This window comes from Micropterus salmoides, unplaced genomic scaffold (assembly GCF_014851395.1).
Source record: "Micropterus salmoides isolate LMB-PRFRI ecotype aquatic unplaced genomic scaffold, ASM1485139v1 Ms_hic_scaffold_18, whole genome shotgun sequence".
NCBI classification, from domain to species: domain Eukaryota; kingdom Metazoa; phylum Chordata; class Actinopteri; order Centrarchiformes; family Centrarchidae; genus Micropterus; species Micropterus salmoides.
In genome coordinates this window covers 15,138,554-15,165,860 of record NW_024040928.1, presented here as the reverse complement: position 1 = coordinate 15,165,860, position 27,307 = coordinate 15,138,554, and the positions used below count along the sequence as shown (strand labels likewise).

At 41.5% G+C, this 27,307-nt stretch overlaps 1 protein-coding gene across 1 annotated transcript; it reads right to left on the bottom strand.

Annotated features, from left to right (window-relative positions):
- Nucleotides 1-1,638: 1,638 nt before the first annotated feature.
- On the bottom strand, nucleotides 1,639-26,969 carry rps6kc1 (ribosomal protein S6 kinase polypeptide 1). The gene is made up of 16 exons (XM_038726759.1): nucleotides 26,780-26,969; nucleotides 25,674-25,709; nucleotides 23,778-23,898; nucleotides 23,377-23,492; nucleotides 23,189-23,282; nucleotides 23,030-23,083; nucleotides 22,519-22,941; nucleotides 21,637-21,761; nucleotides 21,057-21,155; nucleotides 18,484-18,531; nucleotides 17,769-17,901; nucleotides 14,574-16,217; nucleotides 13,585-13,674; nucleotides 6,632-6,714; nucleotides 4,871-4,966; nucleotides 1,639-3,378 (listed from the first exon to the last, which is right to left on the bottom strand). The coding sequence occupies exons 1-16, from the start codon at nucleotides 26,879-26,881 to the stop codon at nucleotides 3,277-3,279; spliced, it is 3,366 nt and encodes a 1,121-aa protein (XP_038582687.1). The 5' UTR covers nucleotides 26,882-26,969; the 3' UTR covers nucleotides 1,639-3,276.
- Nucleotides 26,970-27,307: the final 338 nt, after the last annotated feature.

Sequence of the window (27,307 nt, the reverse complement as noted above, 5' to 3'; positions counted from 1 at the left end):
AGTACTTGAGTAAATACAATTAAATAATCTCCACCACTGCAAATATGTCATTGTTTGAGAGAAATTTTACAGCAGGGCATCACTTTGTGCCTAACCACATTATACAAGAAAATAGATTCTAGGTTTGTGTTATATGCCGTTTAAGTCCATATCAGACAAATTTTAACCATTAGTGGAAGAACTTCTTTATGTACAGGAGCATAAAGTATGCTTGGAGGGATTCTGCTGCTATTGAGAACCGACTGAAGGCACATCTCACATCTACGCTGAGTAAGATTGACAGGTTTCTTCTCTGAGCTGAGGTGAACCTCTCGCCCTGAGTATGTGTGTAATGAGAGACAGGTCTTATGACAAGCACTAATCAGCCCAGACTCTTGACCCTGTGGCAGTCAGGCTGAAACAAGGGAATACACAGCGACACTGCTAACAACTCCCCCGACCTGTGTGTGTGTGTGTGTGTGTGTGTAGATGAGCATGTGTCATTTCAGGTAATAGTTATAGCAGGAATGAGTTCATGTTCAGTTAGATCAAGCCCGTGTGTGAATTTTCTTCAAAAGATGAAAATATTCTGATATGAAAAAGTTATCAAATCAGTTTTTAAGAGATGATTTTGAAGAATGTTGAGTGATCTTACTGACACACAAAGGACATGTGATTGATTTTTAAATGTTTAAAAAAAGCCAGGGTCCCGCCAAAATACCCACCATCACCGCCAAGTTCAACTCACATTTAAAGCTGCAGTGGTGAAGAGCTGTCCAGCAAATCAATCAGCAAGTCAAATCCTGCTAATTAAAGCAATTATTCTTTTTCTTAGGATATATGCTTATTGGCTTTCTTGTTGAGAGCTAGATGAGAAGATTGATACCAGTCTCATGGTTGTACGCTGTACAGTACATGAAGCTACAGCCAGCAGCTGGTTTGTTTAGCTTAGCATTAACACTGGAAATGGAGGGAAAACCTAGCCTGGCTCTGTCCAGTAGTTACAATATCTGCCTACTTCCACCTCTAAAGCTTACTAAACTCACATTATATATTGTTTATGTGCCGGCCAACTTCTTTGCAGGAGCAGTAACTGTTTTTGTATACTTTATTTTGTACATTGTATTTTGACTGTTTTTAATCTTTATGTTAAGCTAAGATAAGCTAAGTGGTTGATGGCTCCAATCACATATTTAACATATAAAATGGTATCAATCTTCTCATCTGACTTCTGGCAAGAAAGCAAATTTGAAAATCTCTCTAAAATATTCTTCTATTATTGGCTACCATATTGACTTAATTGCCAAAAATACACTTCTACTCCAAGTTGGCTTGTGTTTAATATTAAGGGAGTCAACCATTTTCTGCATTGCTTTGTTTAATCACGGTGAAAAACTCATTTTTAAAACTGGAAGCTGGGCATACCCTAACCCCACCCGAGTGTTATCAGTGAGTGCTTAGGATTTAACATGCCAAATGTGCGTTTGCTTGCCTGTGTGCTGGCTCGTATTATCGTCACAGTGACACTCAGCGGGAGTGACAGTGGCTTTCTAGGGGTATCATCAGTCCTGCTGATAAGAGGGGCTGTAGCCTCAGAACCACCCCCTCCCCCCGAACCTTACACATAACGATTGAATCTATGAAAGAAGCATGTAGATGTACTGATCCAGGTATGTTTATTGGTATCCATAGTGCTCGGACAGACCAGTATAGACTCACAGCACAGAAAAGAGTGAGCATTCAACAGAGACCAAACCAGATGAATAAAAAAATCTGATCTCACTTTGATGTTTATATCTGATAAGAAGAATTAATAGGTGGAATTTGGACCTGGTAATGTACAGTATCTGTCAGTTAACATGTATTAATCCGCAGTGCAGCATGTACAGTGGAGTGATTATCTGTGTAAACCTTTTAAGATGTGTTTTATATACGCACCAATAATTCTCAGAAGTCTCATCCGATTATATAAGAAGTGATATATAGAGTGTAATCCATGGATTCATTATAGATTTAATAAAATCAGCAATAAGATCTGTGTGGCAAGTTAGCAGATGTGTTGCTCAAAAATAAAACACACACAACCAAATAAAAAGGATTGGAATGATGAGGCAGTACGTAATAGACAAGTTGGACATAATCAAAGACCTGGGTTTACCTTTCAGTCAGCACATCTTTTAAAAAAGGTAAAATTATACATATATATATACACACATTATTTATTGTTCAATAGCCTATTCATTGTATTAAATATATTACATAAATCATATTCTTACATGCAGACAAAGCAGTGTTGTTCAGTAAAGAGAGTTTCCTCTGATATTCATAAAAACAACTACTCTATAAAAGGGGCTGGTTTCAAATGTGTGGTTCAAGCCTCATCCTACTTTATTCTTTTTTTCTTGAATGAAACACACTGACCACGCAGGGAGAAGGCTTATGCTGTCTGTTAGACTGGCCCTTTTTCAAGCTATAATCTATTAAATAATTCAATCTTAATGTGACTAAATTTTTAACAACAAAAAACCCATCTCCTCCTACCTCAACATATTTTGTTTATTCACCTTGCATAGTGTCCTTCTCTGTTACTGTAAGTGGGCTGGTTGGCAGTAAAAAGGGGGTTGGCAAAAGAAAACATTTGACAATGTTGTAGGAAATGATATCATATCTGTTCAGAGATCAGAGCAACACAACCCCCGCATCAAATAAAAAACCTCAACCTGTCTCGCTCTCAGCTAATCTAAATATGCTCCGTGAGGAATGATATAACTTTTATAGGTGGCAACAAACTGAGTGTATTACACATGTCTTCACAAAAGGTGACTTAAGTCAGTTTGAATGGGTAACACGCAGTACTTAATGAATGCAGTGAAAACAAAAAATGTCACGTCTCACTCTCAGGCATGTCATTTGGCTTACATCTACTGTATCAGGGGTGGGAAAGCAATAACGTTGTAGTGGATCATCACTCAGTACCAGCACTTACTGTATAAATTATTGCACCACACATGTTGTTAAGTGTTCCCTGCACTAAAAAGGTTACACAGTAAACCTTCTATGAGATAAAGACATGAGCAATTTACAAGGAAGGTAACATTGCTTCTTGGCAAATTCCATACAAAAACGAAAGTACACAGAGACTTAATGGCTGTAAACAAAATGGTAGATGTGTGCAGAAATGCATTATCTGTGTTTACTGTATATCTAGTTGTGTGTCCAGTCTGAAGAGAGTTCATTCAGGACAACCAGTGTCCCAGCATGCAACTCTGGTTTCGGCAGTCCCACAATGCGCAACGTCTATTTGGGCCACTCCACTCTGGCAAAGAAAGGGTGGGATTTGATATCATCCACACCTCCCACACCTGCCCCCAGCCTCTCCATTGGGTTGTACTGGAGCAACTGCATGGAAGACAGAGACCATAAGACACACACATTTTTAGGTCAACAAGAAACCAGGTAAAATGACTAATCAAAAAAGAGAAACAAGCAGAATTTTAAGCCAGTGACCAAAAGGCTCGTGCAGACTACACGACTTTCAGCGTCGGACGACGGCCGTGCTGTTCACACTACACAACTTGCTACACAACATGACGGGAGTCTTGAATTCGTTGTGGCGTTCATACTACGTGACTGAAAAGTAGCTGCCTGCTCCGCCAGCTACCTGCTCTCATTGGCTGGATGTGGATGTCAAGTCAGCAGACTCTTCCAGATATGTGGCATGCTAGATATCTTGCAGATATCGGCGATGTGTCAGAAATGTGTCGGGGAGCCGTTTTGTTGCGTCGTTGAGTTGTTCACACATAACGACTGCTGACCGCAGATCAGCCGCTGATTTACCCCCGATCACAGCCTGACGGTCGGCAAATTGGGCTAAAAATTGTGTAGTGTGAACTAGGCTTAAATCTATACATTTACAGTAGAGAGCCACAGGGACTCTAAAATGACACTTTGCAGTGTGACCTAACATCCAAAACCTTTATGGTTACTTCATTCAAAAGCTATTATTGCATTAACATGCATACAGGTTACACTGAGTGTAATGACTAATGAGCAAATCCAGTCATTGGGCAGTCCAAATACACTTTAAGTAATAATGAAGTAATATCACAGCATCTGCATAACCACTCCTTTACCCTACAACTACACTGGATTCATGGCAGATTTGTGCCACATTAAGCAGAAATAAATCCATGCTAACCATATTAAAATACATCTAAAGATTACCAGTGTTGAGGATTTGCAATTAGCTTTAAGATATTAGCATGGTGCAAGCTCTGTTATTGAGGACATGTCCACTATGCATAGGATGTGTGTTTATCTGTTATAATCTGTCAGAAAAATACATACATTCCTAATCATTTTAAGTTACAGTGAGTCTTTTCCATTTTCGGACTGCCATTATGTCTTTGCTGCACTCCCTAGAGATCACTCATTTATCTGATGTGCTCTGAAGACAAAGGTACAGTTTTGGTGGATGACAGCCTTTTTTGTGTCTGCTAAGCCACTGTAGCAGGTCATGCTAACCAAGCTCTTGTACTGTATTTATTTCAAACAGACCACTATTGCTGCTTGAGAAAGACTTGCCAAAAAATTGGGTATTTTAAATATCACATAATGAGAGACACACATACACATTTTTATAAGATGGGTAAACACAATAGTAATTTAACCTATCAGTGAGCGAGAGCTACTATAATTTATTTTAGCATTAGTCAAGTTCACGTTTCTTCAGTCTCCACTTACAAGTGTGTGTAAGGTTTTATAAAAAACAAATTATGCGGAATTACAAAAAAATCTTTTTAGTTGGGGTAAAGTTTTTAGTTTAAGAGGGCGACTCAAATAAATTCTGTGCATGAAATTAAAAGTTACCAGTGGCACACTGGACTCTCACCTGCTCCAGCAGAGATCTGGCCTCCTCTGAAACAGACTCAGGGATGTTGAGAGCGGTGTGGCGACCGATTCCTGCTGGATGGCACCGCAGCAGAGACTGTACAGAGGGACAGAGGGGTGAAAAGGATAGATAACTATCAATCAAAACAAAGAAAACCTGACGGACTGAGAGCTCAAGGGACAGATTTACTGACACCCGCAGAGCCTAGGTCAATATGAGGGCACAGGGACTGGACAAATAGGAGGAGACCAAAGAGCCAGAGCACCTGAAACAACACTGATCACACCAACTACAACAAGATAATGATTTCACTGCTGTTGCTCTTTCTTGGAACTGCTGCGTGTCACAGAAAGAATGACGTTTATACATTATTCATCATTTATACCGAGCAACTTTACCGGAAGGACCAACAGTTTAGCAGCAGTAAATATAAAGACTTTTTATTTGTTGAGGTCAAATCTGACCAGGTCAAACTGTCAATTACAAGGAATTGTTGCACCAACAGAAAACTGAACTAAACATAATCTGAAGTAAGGGAACACAAGACCTGCAAGTGCTTTTCCAACCACAGAATGCAGCCCCATTGTTAAAATAATTGACAATAATGACCGTAATCACTGTGTGTTGCAACAGCACATCTTTCAGTGCACCTACAACTACAAATTGAAAATGCTAGAAGAGAACGTGTGCAACAAGAGAAAGACATGAACTGTTTGTGTGTTTTGTTTTAGGGGACCCTGTGCCCCCCCCACCTCCATCAGTTAGGTCGGTTGCCTCTCTCGCTCTCTCTCTATGCTGATGCGTGCTGCAGGAGTTCTGGCTGGGTTCCTAGCTGCAGTCAAGACTGCTCCAGGCAAGATCTTATCCTGCAAGGATCAAGAGACACTATGTGTGCCTCTGTGTGTGTATCCTTGCCAGGACTGTACCCACACATAATCATCAAAGGAGACATCTGTGTGACTCCCCACCCCCCTCCTCAGGTAAGTGGGTATGTATTGTTCAACATAATAGCACTAACCTAACACCCAGACTCATGTTTGGGCCATAGATGGGAACCACTGATAGCTGATATGAAAATATGCCCACTGGCAATCAGTTAGAATTTATTCAAATTTAATAGACAATGAAAAATTGAAGGGCCGCTCTGCACCTGCACTGGGTGTCTGTATTTGTCCTTCAAGAGAGCAGCAACTTATAATTAGCATGTGTACATGTATAAAAGCTAAATATGTATCTGTTGTCTTCCAAACAAAAAACAAAATGCTCCGAGATACACCCCCTTCCTCCCAAGTCCGTCTTAAAAGATTGTCCCTCAGACAGGTCTGATCCTGGACCAGCCGAGTTCCAGCACCCTGAGAGCTGCCCTGGTCCTCACCTTCCACGCCAACCTCGGATCGGCGCGCTCAAAGCCCAGCGCTGCTTCAGGAGCCAGTAAAGAAGCCCGGGGAGAGCTGACCCCCTGGCCCAGCAGATGGAGCTGGGCTGGGGGAGAAAGTCACACCGACACCCCTGGCACTCCCCGAGAACCAGAGTACGAGACAGCAGCCAAGACGCATCCCTCGCACACATAGACACACACACACACACCAAAACAACAAACTCCACCTACTCAAACACATGCAGACACGCGCACAGAATCACACACACAACCTGGCACGGCCATAAAGAGTGTGAGAGAGTTGAAAGCCAAGACACCTACAGACATCCCACAACACCTTAGCAAACAAAGATAAAACATTTTTTTGGTACTTTTCAACTCACCATGCCTGTCAGAAGCTCAAACAGGATGGCACCCATACTCCACCAATCACATGCTGCCGTCTCCTCACTGATACCCCCCACCTCTGAAACAAGAGCAAAAGAGAGGGAAGACTCGGAATTAATCAATAAATTAACAAGCAACTTCTGTATTAGGGAAGAACAACACACTAATGGTAAAATAAGTAAATAATCAATGTGTATAATTAAATAATTTACTGATCTTAAGCTCAGAAGACCACTTATAAGAATACATCATTTTGAGCTATCTTACTTTAGGCATCTTGGGTTACTTAATGTTTCATTAAATTGATACGATCAATTCAAAATGAGCAAAAGAACATGGACACAGTCTTCCACAGACACAGACAAACAAGTGCGTGTCTCATAAAAGGGTGATTTGCATAATAAAAAAGCAGTTAAATTGAGGGAACCGTCTGCTGCAACTTCACACCATCTGCATGACCTGACCTCAAACACACACTCGCACAACACACACACACAACAAGAAATGTAAAGCAGGAACAGCTGAGAACAAATAGCATAACATTTTTGGTTCAGTTTTCTTTAACTCCTTGCACTATTTTTAGCTCCTGAAAACAACCTGCACAAAACCAGGGCTGTAACTAACAATTATTTTTATTAGCAATGTCAGGAAATTGTGGCAAATTAATAATTACAATTTACTAATGCCTAAAGTAATTTCATTAAACATCTTGTTTTGTCCATTAACTCCTTAAATTTAATCATCAAATGACAAATTGTTGCAGCCTTACCACAGAAACTGCTGACAGTCCGTGACTGTTTTTTGGCTTGACAACTGAAACTAATATAAGGCTCTCTTCCTTTTCCAAAATTCTCCATCTTTGGTCCGGTGTTAATGTCAATACCCCAACACTTCTTCTACACACATGTAAAGACCACAAAACCCGCTGAAGATGAACATTTCACAGGAAGTCTGTCCACTTTAAATCTAGTTCTCCACCTAAGGTCTAGCTCCTGGCCACGTTGTGTGAGACTCTGACCCACAACCAGCCTGATAGCCACTTGATGGAAGGCTGTTGGGGCTCCACGGTGTGTGTTGAAGTTAGACACAGAAACCAAGTGTGTTTGCTTAAGTCAAAAGTGAATGTGTGTGGGAAAGAGTGTGTGTGCTAGCTTCACTGGGTACCAGATGGCCTCTTGTGCCGCTCAGCTTCCCTCTGCTCTCTCCAGAGGGCTGGGACCCAGGGTCACGTCTGTGTGTGCCCAGAGACCAGGCTCCTCAGCTGGGGGAGCATAAGAGACAAAGACCCCTCATCTCCTGGAGGCTTCAGGGGACTCCACAGGCCTGTGTGTCTCTCTTACAGCAAAGGTTAGAGAGGGCTATAATGCGACTTGCACGTTTCGTACACACATACATATACACATACAAGCTTAAACACACTCACACAGCCAACTGAGCAACCAGTCTTCAGGGCTCCCCAGGACTGCTGTTTTGACAGCCAAGGAGAGAAGATCGTCATTGAATGGACTAGTGATACCTGCGTAGTTATGAGCTGGAGGGGAAATACTGGACACACACACACACACACACACGTCTCAGAGCAAGGTCGATGTCATCACAATGGATTAATGTCTAAGGAGCTGCAGGGAGAGTACAGTGGAGCTGGCTACACTTACCGCTCTGTCAGAGCGAAGCACGGAGAAAGGGAGATAAAGAGAAAGAGGACGGGAAGGGAGAATTAACTGCATCCACAGGCCATGGGTCATTCAAATTGGACTGTGTGATGTGTACATTTTCCAAATGTGTCCATACCTCCACTAACCTGGCACTTTCTTTTCTTGAACAGCACATGAAACACTTTCAAATGAATTATGAGAATTCTAAGAAAACAAAAGGATACCGAGGAGTTCAGATGCACCACAATACAGCGTGTTCACCTCGTGGCCTCTTCTTCTTCCCTTTCCCCTCAATAATGCAGTTCCCTCCTGCTTTGTATCTTAATCACAATCCATCTCCTCTCTCCTGGGGGCCATAAGGAACTTTCTCTCTTCTCCTCTTAGGCCGACTTCCCTAAAAACTTAACCGACAGTCATTGTTGAAAGAGGAAGTAAAATGTAAGCAGGTAGGAAGTAAGGAGGGATTGGTGTATCGTGTTCCAAGACTATGTGTGCATGTGTTTGTGTGTGCATTTCTTATAGGCTGGGGAGGCTCTGTTGAATTGTTGATTAAAACAATTAAGTAATATATTCCAAAACAAACCTATAAGTCAGCTTTACTATGAGGACAGCATAAAAAAAGACTACTACTAAAATATTAATTAGTATAAATAATAAAGTAAAAGGACTTTCAGGGCACAATGTCTTACTTAAATTTTTTTTTTAAACAATGACATGACAGTGCCATGTCAAAAGGGGAACTAAACTTTATCTTCCATTAACTCGTGCTGTGGCTGAGCAGGTAAAAGAACACAAACAAAGAGTGAAAGCCGACAGCGGGCACGATGATGGAGTCCTCGGTAACTGACTTGTTACCTCAGAGGGGAAGAATATTGAATTTCCCTTTTCTTAAACGTTAAAGACAATTGGTTTTGGCCTTGCTTCCCCCTCAACAGAACAATAAACAATTTCCATTTCTGCTCAAATTACGTTGCGTCACTCTGCCGCTTAACAGCTTGTTTTTTTTCCTCATTAGAGAACAAAACATTAGCCATCTGATGTTTATCAGTAATGACAAAATGGTGAGAAAGTAAATAAGCAGAAGTGCAGAATAAATAGATTAATACCCTGCCACTGTATTTTCCGAGTTCACTCCCGTGTTTTTTTGGGTGTGAATGTGTGCGTTTTAAAAACATGTTTCCTTCTTAAACAGACACACACACACACACACACACACACACACACACACACACATACATACAGGCGCACATACGGTCACAGCAGGCTCCCTGCTAGCTTTCTGGCAAACAGTCATAAATCTGTCATCAGGAATGAAGCCATCGCTAGAGCTGACCCTGTCCGGATAAACAGCAATACATAACAAGGGCAGGAGACACACACACACACACACACACACACACACACACACACACACACTAACCTCTGCGTTACACTGTGCGTGTTCACAAGCACATACATCTACAGATACATGCATGTACAAAACATAGGGGTTTGCAATAAATACAAGCAAGCAAAATAGGTGAGCGACATTACTTTGTAATATGTGTATACATGAATCTACAAAATCAAAGAAAGGTGGACATAAGAGACACACAAGAGAAAGAGAAAAAGTTGCCAGCCTTTGAGTTTTGGATGTGGAAGCGTTACTATCGCTCAGCAACAGCATAACACACCCCCTGCTGGCTGCTAACGTGTATTACATCCATTGATCCACATGGGATCAACAGTCGTTTGACTAGCAAGACCTTTCACACCTGGTCTCAGGTCAGTTCAATTTTAAACCCAACATTAACATTATTATTTGTGTGAGCTGAATAAAAACACCACCCAAATGTGATTCAAAGAGCAGGAGCTACAGTAGATGTGCTACTTTTACAAAAAATATATTTAATAATATATTAAATAAATATAATATTTTTTATTGCCTCCTCCTGCTACTTTCATCAGGAACAGACACTGTGTTACCAACATTGGTAATAGTTGTATTTGTATTCCAAACTACATCTACATTTTACAGGCCTGAAAAGCATATTCATAGTGGCATTAAATGGCAATTTTGAAAGTCAATTAATCATTTACATCATTTGTCAAGTGGAGAAACCAAAAGCTGCTTAAAGCTTCTCAGGTCCGAATATTTGTTTAATTTTCTCTGTTTAATTTTCTTTTAATTTTAAAATGAATACCTTTGAGTTTTTTGACTGCTGGTCAGACAAAATATGACATTTGAGGACAGCACAACATAAACAACATTCAATTATTTCATGGTGAAAATAAACATTGGTTGAAGTGCTAAAATTTTACTTTACTTGACTGATCCAGAATTGGCTTAATAGTGCTGTAATATCTATACAAGTGTATATTTAGTCATAATTCACCTTTGTTTATTATTAAATTTGAATGCCAAATTATTAAATAGACAAGACTGTTCAGCATTATATTTAACCTTTCAAACCTACCATCCATGCTCTTAGACAAGCATCTCTCACTACTTATATTAACAAGAGAATTACTACATTAATTACACAATGACTCAAGTGGCAAACATGTCTCGGCTTGGCACTTAGACTTTAAGCTACATTATGCATAAAGCACCTCCTGCTGAGCTTTACTGCTGTGTCTTTAGGTCATCTACCGCTGGCCACTATATGCCTTTATGCGCTCCGATTTCCATTAGAAGGCTTTTAAACAAGCTGTTGCTAAAGGGAATAAAAATACACACTTTGGATATTAGATCGAGCATTTGTTGCTTTCAGATTTATTACAACAGTGGCATACTGTATGTTCTAGTCACAAGGAGGATTTAAATCTGAAGTGACCTTCCTGGCTTGTGCTTGTGCGTGCGTGCGTGTGTGCGTGTGTGCGTGTGAATATATTTACGTGGGAGAGTGAATGGGTGCGAGGGTCATTGTGTAAGTCTCAGAGTGCGTCCTGTGTTTTCAGCTACCTGTTATTCATCCTGCATATTTAAGAAAGATGTAATTAAACACATCACACACAATCTATCCAACAACCCTAGAGCCAAGGCATATGTTTAATGCAACAGCTTACGTCTATAGATATCAAATGTATGTGCACACATACACATATAAACACCCCTAACACACACACACACACACACACATAAGTGCTAAGTAGGGACATGGTGCTGTAGTCTAGCAGCAGTTTGTTTTAGGCAGCTTGTAAACAGCATGCCGGAGCTGCTACAAGAGTGCTGGAGGTAACACAGAGGTTACTGCACTACTGGCTCACTGTTGCACAACACCACACTCTACAGGACATTGAGAGAACTACAACAAGATCCAGCTTCTCAAAACTAACTGCAAAGGTAAAAGAACATTTCTCAATCTTCTCCAGATATTAACCACTCTGCGTGTTAATTAAAATGTTAAATAACACTGCCATGATGATTACTGTAAGTATGGATCCTTTAGATGTGGTTCCTTTAACCATAAAAGAACAGAATGGAAAGAGCACCCTGCATATGGATTTCTGTTGATCTCTGAATCAAGAAAAAGCAGTGTTCATCTGTTTCAAGATTGGTTTGTTCACGCTTTGATTGTTTATTCATGTCTGGCTGTGAATGAGGCCCTGCATGCCTGCATAGAGTTGACCCCACATAAACATCCTGACATCCAAACAGACAAAACAAGGCTCCTAATTCATAAGTGTAGAATGAGTGCACAAGAGAAATCAGAGAAATAAAGTGTATTAGCATGTACTGGGCTCAACAATAAGTACCAGATTGGGCAAGTAAATCTAGCAACAAAGAATTAAAAGCATTGTTCTAGGGTAATTTATTACCACGCTGCAGCCTCTCCGCTGTTCTCAGGGGCTGACCTCCTCCACATCAACACATGGAGCAACGTCAGCGAGCAGATCACAGAGGTTGTGATGGAGATTACTCGATTAGGCGACAACTACACTTGGTATTTTAAGTAAGTGCTATTAAACCTTTGGGAGTAAATAGTGACATGGCTGATAGCGAATTGTTACAAACAAGCTAAAACGGAAGCTGTCTGTATGTAGTCCAACTGCTGGGCTTTGTTTGCCACGCAAGTTAAAATTTGGCAAATTCTTGTAAACTTAGCTGCTGACTGAGACAAACCAGCAGCTCCCCTTTACCAGTGGTTACCTGTAGGCAGTGAATCGCATCAGATGCAGAGGGAGGAGGAGGATAGGAGGAAGGACTGAAATGGACTTCTTCACTTTTTCCTTTAACTTTATTCGTATTACTAGTATTACAAGATCAGGTATATGATTTATTGAATTGATGTTTTAAATTTGTTTCTATTGAGATACTGACTTTATATAGTGACTTTGCTGTCGTAAACATTACTGTTGCTACTCTAGAAAAATCATTTAGTTATGTTTAAAACATTTACTTCTAATCGTGTTATGAATGTATTCTTTTTTAAATAATATATATTTTTAAAAGTAATAATTTAGTAATGAAAAAGAACCAATAACAGAATCAATAAAGAACAAAACCAATACGGAGTATCTATCTATCTATCTACCTATCTATCAGATAACATCCTTATGCGTTTATGATGATTTATTTATTACTTATTTATCGCTAAAGTAAAAAGCTTATTTAATAAAAGCAGTTAACTCCGAGCTCCTCCCGCGAGTAAGCGGCGTAGTTGTTAGAGCATAATCCACACCGACTACGGGTGTTTATTTGTCCAAAAGCTGCAGCGCTGCTCCCAGCTCCTCTCCCCCAAGTTTAGCTGCTCTCCGCCAGCCAGCAGAATTTTAATCTCCCGCTCTGCCTGGCCCTCTCCACACAACGCTCTGAAGCGATCGGTGACGTGCAGACAAGCTCAACACTGATAGGCTATTGCGACTCAGTGTCTGGAGTTGAAAATATTCAACTCACGCAAAGGCCTTCGCATTGCACCTGACAGAAAATCGCGGCTCCAAGCGTCTTTGCATTGACTTTGTATGTAAATGCACCGCCCCCAATGCTCACTTCACTTTTGGTCTGAAAGCACCTTCAGAGTAAACAAGTCCATCTCTGTGGAGAAGGAGAGGTACCTGTCACACCATTTCAATATGCAACAATGTTTGCTGCTTTGCATGTATGACACACTGTCTGATTAATTTACTTCATTATTTCTAAAGAATAAACATGACAATTAACTTTAGTATAATTTTTTTAATAACTGGTTCTAAATAAGTCTTTATAGGGGAAAGTAAAAATTTACTCCAGGCATGTATACTTCTGACCCATTTGCCTGGCAAATGAAAAAAAAAACATTAACTTTGAACCCTGACTTGTATGTATATCTCACCTGGTGCACAGTACATATTGGAAATGGCCTCTTTGTCATAGGACTCCTCCACGTCACTCCAACTACAAAAGTAGGTAAGCTGAACATGACCTGTGGAGACAGGAAGAAACAGAAAGTGTTCAGCTCAAAGTGTAAGTGTGAAACATTAATCTCATCCTCTACTTCTTGTCAACCCTCCACAGTCAAGTGTCAATCCGACTCGCTACTTTTCAAACTGTTTACTCACCTTGTGAGCACTTCCTTCCTCCATTCCTTTCTGCCTCTCTACATCTCTGCGCGAGCTTTTCAAGCACACAGCCCCTGCGATTACTCCTGTTTAGCGGCTACCCGTTAACGCTATCATTAGAACTAATGGTGTCATTAGGTAGCCGTGGCCATTAGCCTGGGCTAGCCAGACTGATGCACCACACTACGCCGTTGATGGGCCCTTTAGAACAATAATTACTACCAGGGAGACGAAAACAGCCACTCAGCTAATTAGACGCTTGTTGATAACGAGGTGGAGAGAGATGATTGCAGGACGACAAAAGAAGAAGTTGAGGGGGAATCTGTGACCTCCTGGTAAAACAACACTTTCGCCTCTCGAAGAGCCTCCATTTTAGCAAATGGATTACATCATGGTAGACTGAAAGAGACAGTCCCTCAGTCAACTACTGTCTGCTCTAAGAAAGGAATAAACAGAGATCTTGACTTCATACAAGTTATTTGTTTTTGGCTGGAGAAAACAAGCAAAAAAAATATGATCTCCACGTAGTACAGCAGCTTCAGAGGGATATGATTTTCTGCTTGGTGTAAGAGACGAGATGTCAACTACTAGTACAGTCTATAGGATTTTCATTAGGTCTTTAATAACTGTAAACTTGAACTTAAAAATAAAAAATAATATATAAGCTTAAGGAGAGCTATGAGATTGCAGAAAAAACTATTTTAAATTCTTCTCTACAGCACTGTGAGACAGAAAAAGGCAGTGGTTATAATGGATGTCAAACCTTGGTGGTCGAGCAGGATGTTGTTGGGGTTTAGGTCTCGACAGATGATGCCCTCCTGGTGCAGAGAATCCAGGGCGGTCACCATCTCTATGGCCCAGCACCGTACAAACTCCTCCGGGATACAAGCTTGGGATGCAGCCAGTAACAGCTCGTCCAGCTCCGCAAACAGCTGTGATACTTCTTTATCAAATGCGCTGCCACCTGCATTACTAATAACTCTTGATGATTCACCATCAAGACCTGATAAACTCTCACTCAAGACTGCACGAGACTCGTTTGTGGCTGGGATAGAGCCTGTGCCGTTTGGATCTGGATCCATGTCAGTATTTACTCTGGCCTCTAGTTTCTCTTTAGGTGAGTCAGTACCTGAAAGGTCAAAGGGAAGGTCATTATTTTGGCATGCAGGATGAATCACCATTTTGTCAGAGGCTTCTTGCCCAAACACCAAGCTGCAGTCATCCCACACTGAGTTGAAGGGAGAGGAAGATGCAACACTGTTGTCACAAGTTGCAGAAGCTGTGCACAAAGATAAAAGCTCCTGCTCTAGTGGCTGCTCTTCTCCTTCCTCAGACTGGCTGTGAAGTTGTAAAACATCAGGCTGGATTAACTTCTGAGGAGAGGCTGTGGCCTCGAGGCCCAGACACACACCCGAAGTCTGTAATTCCTCCTGTAAAGAGTCTCCAGTCCCACTCATTACAGGCAGGTTGACCAAAAGGTCTGGTGGGTGACCCTCATCCTCAACTACTGCCTCTTTAAATGAAATGACTGGCACTGACTCATTGGAGCCTTTATCGCTACAGTCCAACCCCCAAGTCTCCAAGCTGTGGCCCTTCACCTCCTGAGCCAGCTCTGGAAAATCCTCAGTCACGTCCGAGCCCAGGTCAGATGTAGAAAAGAGGGGGACCTGCTTATGAGAGGGTCGCTGCTCTCCCAAATCGAGACAGGTCACCTCGCTTGCGCTGTCTTTGCTGTCAATACGGAAGAACTCCATTGGCGTGTGCTTGGACTGATCCAGAGACAAAGGCACAACAGGCGAGGACAAAGGACTGAACACCTCACCGTGGTCCTGTCCCTCGCCGTGGTATTGCTCATTGTCAAGGGTGTGGCCACTTTTGTCGGACGACTCTGTGAAAAAGCCAAGTTCCTGAGAGCTGATAGGTGAAGAGAGGCTGTCGTTGCTGAGCAACGAGCGACTACGTGAGGAAGGGGTGGTCGTCGCTATGGGCACTTCCAGTGACAGCATTTCCTGTTCACTCTTCCCTTCCTCCTCTTCTAGTGCATCTGGTTCTACTTTGTCTTGTTCGTACTCATTGCAAAGTGTCAAATAACTGTTGGTGCACTCTTCATCAGAGTTGGCTCCGGAGTCTGACTGGGCCCCGATTTGTTCGATAAGCCTGGGGACGAGAACACGTTTCTGAGGAGACGTGATGAGGTCCTCCACTTCCTTCTGCAGCCCTGAGACTGAATCAGAACATGCAAGCGGCCCAGAACCAGAACTGGCTGAACCTACATCCAGAAGTGGTACAATATGTTGGGGAGAGTGTACCGCCGCAGTGTGGCTCTTCTGGATGAAAGGAATGTCAAAGCTCTCCTCTGGGCTGGAATTACGAAGGTACTTTCCAATGTGAGACCATAGCTTCCCGCCTGAAGATTAAGGAAACAGGGCATTAAAGACAATGGAAAAAATAGGGTGTATCCCATACAGTGGTAAGCAGAAATAATAAGAGGAGGAAGGAGGAATTGGAGAGAAAACTGTGCAATTTCTGGATAATTACAGCACATTTCCTCTGCAGGAACTTTTCCAGGAATGTTTTTAGGAAATCAGCAACTTCACCTGTGTTTCAACCAGGGGTACACCTTGGTCTAAATTTAGTACCTAGGCCATAATTTCCATTGTCCAAAAGGTTCGTGCTACAGAGGTAGCACCACTGAAAGATGCTGACTCAAGGCTGCTACAATTTGTGTACATCATTCATTCACACAGTAAGTAAGCACTGGGTGCTGGTAGTATCAACACAGGGATAGGGATGGTTTACTGATTATCATTCCAAGTAACAAATTTATGTAGTAGACTTCTAATCCACTCTTGTAGGTGTTTCAATGTAGCTCAGTTCTACAGCAGAAACAGCGGCGGAAGAATGACCTGTGGGCCCCTACGGAGAAAGAAAAATAGCTTTCTGCTATCTGTCTAAATGACCTAATATTCAGTTTTCAGATGCTGTGGAAAAGCAAATAGGATGTGCAAAAGAGACATTTAGTTCCTGACTTTGGTTTCTGGGGCTCCTCAGTTACAGGGACTATTTGGAAAAAGGGTCATTAGTTTCCACTTAGGAATGAGTAACCAAGGCAAACAAAAACTGTTATGATTGAGGTCAATTTGGCCAAATGGGGTTGGGGTGGATGTGTGCCTCAGGTTCCAAGTGTAATGTTAGCATTGTGACTTCTCTCTGTCTTACACACACACACACACACACACCTGTAGTGTGAGCAATTGGAAGCCAGCATCTGTTGTGTGTGATGAGAATGGATAGGGAGTTCACAGGGATGGTAATGATAGCGGGGCAGCTTGATGGTTTAGAAAGTAAAACCATCCACATGTTGTTTTGTCCAATGTCACTCAGGTCACTGCCTCCTACCCTCTGCATGTCTATCCTCATTTAAACCATCAGCTGCTAACAGCATCCTGTAGAAACATAAAGAGCAACCTTGGACTTTCTGAATCACAGAGCTAGGATAAGACTGTTGTGAAACTACTCCTTTTCTGGCATTTGATTCGCTTAATTAGATCATGTTGAACAGCCCCATATGATATTCAATACTGTCCACTAATATTAGCGCAGGGCGGTTATAGAGTGTGCCAGATTGAATACGTTACAGGGCATTAAAAAATATTGCTGCATTTCATTATACGCACTCACCCACTCACATGAGCTACACACACATCCTAGAGTGAGTGGGATGTAAGGAGGCCCAGGTGTTGGCATAGCTAATGAAGCATGGCGCCACCTGGTATTCAGAATAATGACCTGTGACACACACCCATCTCTATCAAACATCTGTCTGGAACAAGGGCAGAGAGAGGGGTGGGAGAAGAAAGGAAGAGACATTAGGTGAAGGAGTGGAAAAGACAGTTGGAGGTAAAGAAGACAAAAGAGGGGAAACGAAACAGATGAGCATGAGATGAGTGTGTCTTACCTTCAGCATACTGCAGCAAAAGGAAAACTGTGTCTTCAGAGACAATGAACTTCCTTAGCCGCACCATGTGGGGCACAGAGTGAGGCATGATTGTTCTTTTAGTCCGCCCACAGTCACTGCTCTTCCTCAGACCCTGCAATAAGGAGGGAGAGGAAAAGGAGGTGAGTAAATAAAGGTAAGGTACGCAAGAAAAAAAACAATGTGCATTTAAGAACAAGGGGAGAAAAGCCAAATTAACCCAAATAAAGAGGACATGATCAGAGGAAGGTGAAGGCAGGTGTGTTTTAGTATGTGTGTAGAACAAGGTGTAAAGGAGAAACTTCCCATTAAAGAGGTGCCAGCTATGCCCCATGGCAACCCAAAGTCACTGGATTCATCAAGCCACATACAGTGCGTGACTTTAACAGAGCCACACAAATCTATCAGCGCTACACGTAAAAGTTCACATTGGCTGCGAGTGTGTGTAGATGTATGTGTGTGTGTGTGTGTGTGTGTGTAGTCATCTGTGCCTGCGCTGTGCGTTGGCATCTGGCTCACATCTCACACCTGAGAGCAGAGGAGCTGACAGGGACAGGCACATTAGAATCAATTACACCGGTCACACACAGGGGCTTCTGGCACACTTCACACTTACAGTCAGGACGACAAGGATGCGGGGTGCGCACACACACACACACACACACACACACACACACACACACACACACACACTTACTTTTAGGATGAACGTCTCTTGTGTTCTCTTGTCCATGACCAAAAGAACCTGTGATGGAAGAGTGACATTAATTGCCAGGTATGAACAGACAATCACAGTACTGTAAGTGGTTACGTCCTCCAGTGCGATGTTGTTCAACGACCAGGTCAGGGTACACATAAGGGTCACTGTAAGATAAATGTAGGTCCCTAAATTATACTAGAAAAATTGGCAGTAACACGTCGCATCCTGCTGTGTTGACCCAGCCACATAACAATGACTAAAAGGAATCTATAAATGTCTGTAGTGTAACTACAAAAGAGGGGAGGGGTTCAATACTATTCTACAATGCTATAATATGCAATAGAAAAAAATAACTGACAGGTTAATCATTATTGAAAAATAAGTGTTCGTTGCAGCCCCAACATACACAAAAAGGGACATTAGGGATGCAGTGATTACCAGATTTTTAACCGTGCTTTAAAACGTCGGTTAATTAATCATAAAGGCTCCCAAACACCGAGTGTTTCTGTTGCATGGAACAAAACTGTGGCAACTTGCATAAAACAAAACAAAGTAGCGGTGCACCAGCTTAAGTGTCGTGCTTATCAGAGGCTACTGTACACTGGCTAAACTATGGCAGAGGGGCCAAACTGTGAAGCTTTATTTCCACCAAAGAAACAGCTGTAGTCGACAGTGTGGGAGCATTTCGGGTAGGCTACACTAAGACTGACCAGGGCATTACTGAAGATGACGGATCACCCGTTAAAAGGTTCCTGCTACAAGAGTGAATAACTACATTAAACTTGATGCAGCACCTGCGGGATCACCACATAGCTTTGAACGCCTAAGAAAGTAGTCATCTAAAGACCTTCAGTCACTGAACATTTAACGTTACATCCTGTTGTCTTCTCCTGTCTGTGCTGAGAAAATGTTGCAAGGTGAAAAACACTAACATACATCAGGAGCTTATTGACTTTCAGGACTATAGGCTACCAATTACCTGCATTTCAGTTAACACTGCACTCAATCTCTTTCTCACATTTTCACTAAAATATATGTATGGATGAGAGTTGATGACAGTAACGGTACAGTTTTGTCCCCTCCTTATATATAATAACAATTTCCCCTTGTGGATAAAAGTTAATATTCCTCTTATATTAATAATACTTACATATTATAGAAATATAAACATTAATCTAATTAAATATAAAATTAAATAAAAAATCAACTTAAGTCATTACTAGTGTTGTGAAAATAATTAATACAAAATAATCGAAAACCGTGATTATTTCTGACAATAATCGTACCAACAAAATCTGTAATTGTTATATCTCTAGGGACATATAAGCAATCTGCCAGCCAAACGGCTGGTCATGCACATTTATGTTCAGATATAAAAGGTGCACTCATTTCTTGCTTGTGCTGCTAAATGTTTTGATTTTGGAGCGCATGTGTTCCTTGAAATACTACAGAGCGGTGCAATGCTTCATAGCAGACATAGAATTTCTAGCTGTGCCATCTCCAAATCCCTCCTTTCTTTCCATCTGTACCCCCAAAAAGGAGCTCCTACCATCTCTCATTTCACTTCCTGATATCTTTATTTCCTCCCTCCTTCTCTCTGACATCTCCATTGCTCCTCTGCTCCCTCACCTTCTCAGGGGAGAGCCTGAGCATATGTGTGTGAACTGGTTTGTGTTTGTGCGTCGTAGAGTGCGTGCGTATGTTTTGTGGGTGCATTCTCTCCATGTGACCCTGGCTGGGACCAAACAGGTGCAGGCTAAATGGATATGAATGGAGCTGTGAGTAAACAGAGTGGCAGTGCTAGCCAGGGCGCTAATATAATTAAGACACAAACATCAGGGAAGGGGGGAGGGGGAGAAGAGAGGGGCAGAGAGGGGGGCATTAGGGTGAGGAGCTGTCTCCATCTGTCCCTTCTGTCCCCATTAAAAGTGAAAGGAGGAAGGAGGAGGAGAAAGAGGAGAGGAAAGGCGGGCAATTTCAGGATAGCGCAATTTTCTGCTAATGGTTTTATTTTGCTTTGTCTCTGATTTGTTTCTGACATATTTTGGAGTTTGCATGCACCTCTGTAGTGTAACACATGTTGGTATTGTGTCAACATTTTCCTTGGGGTTTTGTGTGTGTGGAGGATGAGCATCACTGATTCAGCGTTGTGTGCCGCTCTTGTTGTTGTGAGCTGCTTGCCAAGTCATTTCATGGCTGAGTGGTGAAGTTGCTTCGCCGGCAGCTGGTTGAGAGGACCAGCAACCTAAACTGACCTTGTGGTAGTCATAACTGATGCTGAACATACAAACACTCAGCCCGTACCATTCCATCCAGTAAATCTATTACACTTTATTGCTCCTGATTAAATAGATGGTCAAAGAAGGAAAGGACACAAGGAGGAGAAATCTGGAGATGGATACCATCCACTTAGAGTGTCTGCCAGACCTAAGTGTAATTACTTTGTTACGACCACGATTACTGTTTCAAATTAAGAATACTCCCTCTCCATTTTAACTATGTTACTGTGTTTATTATTATTATTATTATTATTATAATAATATTAAAATAAATTGCAATATTAAACTGACCTTATCTATGACGCCCAGCACCCTGAAAGCTCTCAGCTCCTCAGATGGACTCTGCTGGCCTCCTCTGCTGGTGGACGGGCAGCACTGCGCCCCCAAAGCCTTAAACAGAAAACCCCAATTATACAGTTTTGTCATTAAATTATGGTTATATTCATTAGGTATCATGACATCGAGCAATCAGTCAGCGTCACGAAGATAAAAAGATAACCTCTAGTCTGTGATCATCACAATTTAGACTAATACAACTAAATTGACTGAACTAAATTGCATGTTAAGGAAATCACTCATTTGTGTTTGTTTCTTTAAACGTGCAATAACTGAATTTTTTTAGCCACTTACTGGGCAGCACACACAAGTTGTTGGACAGCTAACCAATGAGTGCAAAAATGACAATAATATATAAATAAGAAATAACAATAAGAAATAAATGGGTTTAACGTGTTTCAACACAGACTTGCTGTAATGTTTTCATATGTAATAAACCCAACCACACTCGGGTTTGAGGACCCTGGTGGATGCATGCATATAAAGCTAATTTGCATAATCTAACACAGACAGCATACATTTCCCTCCCACTCACCACTGTCTGTGTTGACCCTTGACCCATGTTGCTTCTCAGATGCTGACTGGATATCTGTTCTGCACGCATCAGATACTCTGCAGTCTTCTTCTTCACTGCCTCTCGCCGAGTGGGACTAGGCTCACCTGAAAAGAGGGTGACTGAGATCAATCATTTTTCTTTACAAAGCAGTTTTTATGGTGCAGGGTCAAAAGCTTCTGTACAAGCATTTTATTTACTGACTAAAAAGAACATCAGTGCAATGACTAATAAGCTAAAATAGCCACAAAGTAAATATGAAAAGTGATTTTGGTTTAGCCCCTCCACACTGAAGGATGCAACGTCAGGGTCACAGGTTTTTATTGGTAAAGAGACGTTCCCAATGCCAAAGCAAGTGTGAAATAAAAGCAGAAGAATCCTCTCTTCTCCCAATGATGTTGCTAGTTTTGACACATTCTTCAATCCAGTTGTGTTGCCTGTAAAATATATCTGTTCAAGACCACCAGCGGTTCGCAAAACCACTTTGGCCAGCTTGCCCGTCCCCACATCCACAAACGTTTTAAGGATTGTTTTAAAATTCTGGCTCATGTCTGGCAGTACTTTTTGATTTACTTTTTTGAAGATTTTCAATGGGTTCACAAGTAGCCATGACAAGTCTGACTTTGTCTGCGAAAAAGGTTTTATAGGTCTGTGACCCTGGACAGAGCTTCCTCATGTCTGAATCTGGATGCGGAGACTACAATTTTTAAACAGAAACCCAGCACTGCAATTTGGGGGCAGTTTGAAAGATGTGGGTGTTCACCAGACAGGGAGGGTCAAATGTGACTACACTTTAAACCAGCTGTCACAGTAAAATACCATGTTATTTGTTTTGTCAGTAAAATAACTCCCTCCCAAACTGACCTTGCACTCCTTGCAGCAGCAGGTCCACTCCGCTGCGATAGCAGGAGAAAGCTGCCTGGAAGTCCAGCTCTTTCTCCTTCTGTACAGCCAAACAGATGAGCTCACTGGCTCTGTCCAGGTAGTCTGACTTCACGTCCTTAGGGTTGCCACCGCTGGTTTTCTTCAGACTGCCGGAGAAGTGTGGCGTTCGGCCTGGCCAGCTGACCTCTGGGTTAGGGGCTGAGGAGGCAGGGACTGGGGCAGGAGACGGGGTGCGGCGTGTGTGGAGGGAGGGCAAGCGAGGGCTCCAGCTGTTGCTAATGTTGGTGGCTCCCCCCTGTGTTTGGTTTGGGGAGGTGCGGCCTGAGGCCATGCCATCATCAAGCCCAGCCAAAGAGTCTGTATCTACAGCCAGGGAGGTCAGGTCGCTGTCACTGGATGGGCCTGGGGAAGAAAACAATGCTAGGCTCAATACAGACAGATACACACTTCATATTAATATGAATTATTTTGATGCATAGACAAACCTTACCTCCATACTCAGATGTGATGGTCAAATCATCTGCACCACTGATGTCTTTTTGAACTGAAAAACATGTGAGCAAACATCTCTGAGCAAATACGAATTAACAGTCATTGTAAATTATGGGGAAGATTGTTTCTGAGGAACAGTTATTGTGTGTAACCATACCGTCAGAGCTGCAGTCTGATAAACTGTCCGCCAGGAACTCAGAAAAAGGTTCAGCTGGTCCAATGAGCTCTGAGCCGTCGTGGACCTCACCTCCCTTGAAAATAATGAAAAACATTGCAGTCTATTGTCTCTCTGAGAGTATGTTTGTGTTGCCGCGTGTGTGTGTCTGTGTGTGTGTGTTTGAGTACCTTGAAGAAATCTTGGATGTGCTGACTACTATACAAAGCAGGGATATTGGCAGAGAACTGTAGCAGATCCTCGGAGCACTGTCTTCTTTCTTCAATTACAGAGTCATCAAAACGACCTGCACATGCATAAATGCATAGAAAGATACGCACACATAAAGAGCGGGAACGCCTTTAAGCAAGTGGTTACCGAGTAATAACACTGAGCTGTCTCAAGGTGGCAGGGGCATCAATACTTCTCCAGTCCTGAACCAAAAATATCAATCAGGAAAAGAAGACTCTACACAGCTATGTAGAATGCAAGCATTTTTTTAAAAAGACCAAAGACAAGCATTTGGTCTCTTTAACTTTATCACTTTTGTGTGTGTTTGACACAGGAGAATCAAGGGGGGTTAGTTTCTTACCAAAGACTTTGGCCCTGGCAAAGGGAGGAAACAGCTCCGACTGGCTACATACATTCTTGTGCAGCTGCAAGAGGTTCTGGTGAAGCTTCCGGAAATCACTGTATCTCTTCCATACTGTTATCTACAGAAAGAGAGAGAGGAAAGATCGATGATGACGGGGGAAGGCGGATTTTGTGGTTCAAGACATGGGAAGCTTCACCAAATGGATTATATAAATACAGCTTACCAAACACTGCTTGAAGAAGTAACTTTTTTGTACTTGTCTGTAAAAGTAAATGTCCGGGCTTCCGTAGTAATCTCATTATCATGTTTTTATTTTAAATATTTAATTAATATTAATTTATTTAATAACTGGATGATTCGAATATTCATGTCTTGTTAAAGACAACATTCGAAAAACTTAAACAATAGCACAAATCATGCAAACACATGAAACAATCTAACTCATATGACAAGTTACATTCTTCATTTCACCAACATCTCATGCAATAAAACCCTAAAACACAACAAGTCACAGCACTCACACAGAAACATCGGCGAAGTAGTTCCTTCCTCTGTGGGATAAAGCGAAACCTGAATACTAAATATGTTGTAATTGCTAAAATCCTGACCAGCCTGCTGCTTTGAGAAAAAATGGACTTAGCACTACTCCCAACCAGGAGCACTGCTCAATAATGGAGGGATGTGTTTTCAGGCAAAACTCTTTCACTGTCTCTTAGAAGCATGAGTGCCGTAATTGACATCATGCCTGCTGCATTAGCGCTGGTTCCAGGCTAGACTGCATTCCTCAGTGTGACAAATATAATAGAGCATGCATGTGTGTTTTTACTGCATGTTCATTGGTACATTTTGAGAAAAGGGGAATTGTTACATGTTCTGTTAAAACATTTTAAAAGACAAAACTGTTGTTTTGAGAGAAGATGTGACAGGCATTCCTTAATATATAATCTATGGCCAATAACAGCCGGAGAGTCAGTATTCTGACGTGAGCGACAGTGAGCTTGGAACGTAAAAACAAAAGGCTAAATGAATGAATATGTGCAAAAAAGGAATGCAACAATTCTTCTGATGTAGGCCTATTTAATGGCTTATTTCTGACAACTTTTCTGGCCAAAAAAAGCTTTCCTTTATATGATCTCATGTGTAAGTAGGGCGGGGCGATATGGCCAAAATATATCGATAACAATTCTGTGATATTGATAATTACCACGATATATGTCAAATCATTATTTCTTTCAAGTTTAAACGCTGATTTTTGCTCCTGAGTGAAAACTGAAGAAACCAGATGGTTAATTATGTGGTTAAACTTTTCTTTTTGGTCAGAATGTGACACTTTATGCCAAGCAGAAGATTACTTAACAAATCTGACGTAGAACATTCAAAACTATTATGACAAAATCTTTTTCAACAAATTTGATTAGTAAATCTTTTTTCAGTCCCTTTTCCTCCTCAAACAAACAAAGTGCTAATTTGTAAGTGCTAATTTTCAAATGAATTAAACCAAATATTAATTGACGAAATATTGAACATTAATTATATTGCTATTGAGGAAAATTATATTGCGATAATTATTGCCCAGCCCTATGTGTAAGGAAGTGGACAGGAAATATAGAGCCACATACAGCTCACAAATGTACTTGTATCTCAACTTAATTTCATAAATAAATATTGTAAAACTGCACATTTTTAAATGTGTTATTATAGTGGTCTTGAAAGGCCTCAACACACTTAGTGCAGAGATAATAGATAGCTTATACTATATGTACAGCAGCAGTGCTTGTTTATCTTCCAACCCTGCAGGGGAAATTCCTTTAATCACACACTTTCAAGAAAGTCAACATTCTGCTTTGCACACTCACACAGCCACAACATAAAAACAATGACTGAATGTCTTACCTCTTGGACATCCTCTGGGTTCTTCCTGGAGATTATCTGTGTGGAAGAGGGAGAAGAGAACCCAAGGCTTTAGAGCCTCCACGGAAGTGATTCCTATCTACATGTATAATATGCCAGTGCTGGTTTCTTGGGAGGCAAGTATAAGCAGGGACACAACTCTGAGAGTGACAATGAGTGCATTATATGGCGAATGACGGAGGTCCTGAGTGTAAGAACGAGATGTCACCAACATTCATAACAAGCAGGATGGCAGGCGTAGAAAAAGAAACTCAGCCTGTTCTTATCGGCTAATTAAACTGGGATTGTGCCCATCTATCTGTAAAATCACTTCAAGCACCAAACTGGAGGTCTGACAGAAGCGTAAATGAATAACGGTAAATGTCTATTAATTTCATCATTAGAAGACTTACTTCGCTTGACCAACACCTGATCTGTGAGTTGTTGTATATTATCAGTAGAACCAAGGGTCCATGATTACAAATCAAAGGCTTATTGTCCAAAACTGCAACTTGAATTTCTTTCAGAGTATAGCAGGACCTTACTCTGGGAGATAGATACAGGGCCTTGACATTCCTTCATCCCAGCTTGAATAGCGAGTTTGATTTCATCATCATCAACGTTAATTACTTATTTCAAGGTATTTCTCTGGAAAGCTGAGAGGGAAAACTTGCCTCAAAATATAATGACACAAACCAGCTGTCCAGCTAATGTTAGAGTCTGAACTGATTATTTTATGCTTAAATGTGCTTAACATTATCTCCTTAAGGCTCGTCTATTGTAACGCAACATAAACCACTAACTAGCTAGCTACGGTTAATACCAGGTTAACACATCGTTTACTTTAGGTCGGATTCAATCTGTCCGGCTAATATTGCGAATGTAAGTTAGCAACCAGGCAATCCAATGATCATAAAGAAAAACAAATTGTGCTCACAAAAGTTATTACCATAGCCAAATCGTCAAGAGGTTAACGTTAACATTACTTGTGTCTGCATCATATTAGCTTGGTTAGCAAGCTAAACAGCTAACGTTAGTATACATTAACGCTAGCTAACAACACCTAGCATTAGCCGTGCAGTCAGACTGCCCCTCCTCCTTTTACTTACCCTTGCAGTGACTTTGTACACAGTGTAGCCTTTCTGGTGCTTTTTGGGATCTGTGACAGTATAAAACCGAGCAAGTTCTCCTCTGTCCCGCTGCGATATCATTCTGATAGTGGCAACATTTCCAAAGCTACCAGCCGGCTAGCCGTACACATTCATTCCCTGACAGCACAATGACAGGCAGGTAAATTAGTTACAGCGCCCCCTTCAGGGGAGCCTTCTTCTTCTTCTTCTTCCCTCTTTTGATTTGATTGGCGGTTGGCAGCCAGCATTTAGGATCATTACCGCCACCTACCGGACTGGAGTGTGCAACAGATTATGTGCAGACTAACATAAAAACCAAATAAACAAATAAAACAAAAAACAAACAAACAAACAAAAATTAAATAAATAAAAATTGAAAACCTATATCCTTTCCATTAATCCCGTTTCTTTCAGATATTTAATGAGATGCTTTGATATTCCCCATGCTTTATCCCCAAGGAGGTTCTCGACAGTGAACCTAAGCTCAGCTTTCTCTACATCTGCTGC

Coding starts and splice junctions, on each gene's coding strand:
- rps6kc1 (XM_038726759.1), bottom strand. CDS start 26,881: ATGATATCGCAGCGGGACAGAGGAGAACTTGCTCGGTTTTATACTGTC. Junction 23,084..23,188: donor ATCAGACTGCAGCTCTGACG/GTATGGTTACAC, acceptor CATGTTTTTCAG/TTCAAAAAGACATCAGTGGT. Junction 6,715..13,584: donor CAATATGTACTGTGCACCAG/GTGAGATATACA, acceptor CTCTTGTTTCAG/AGGTGGGGGGTATCAGTGAG.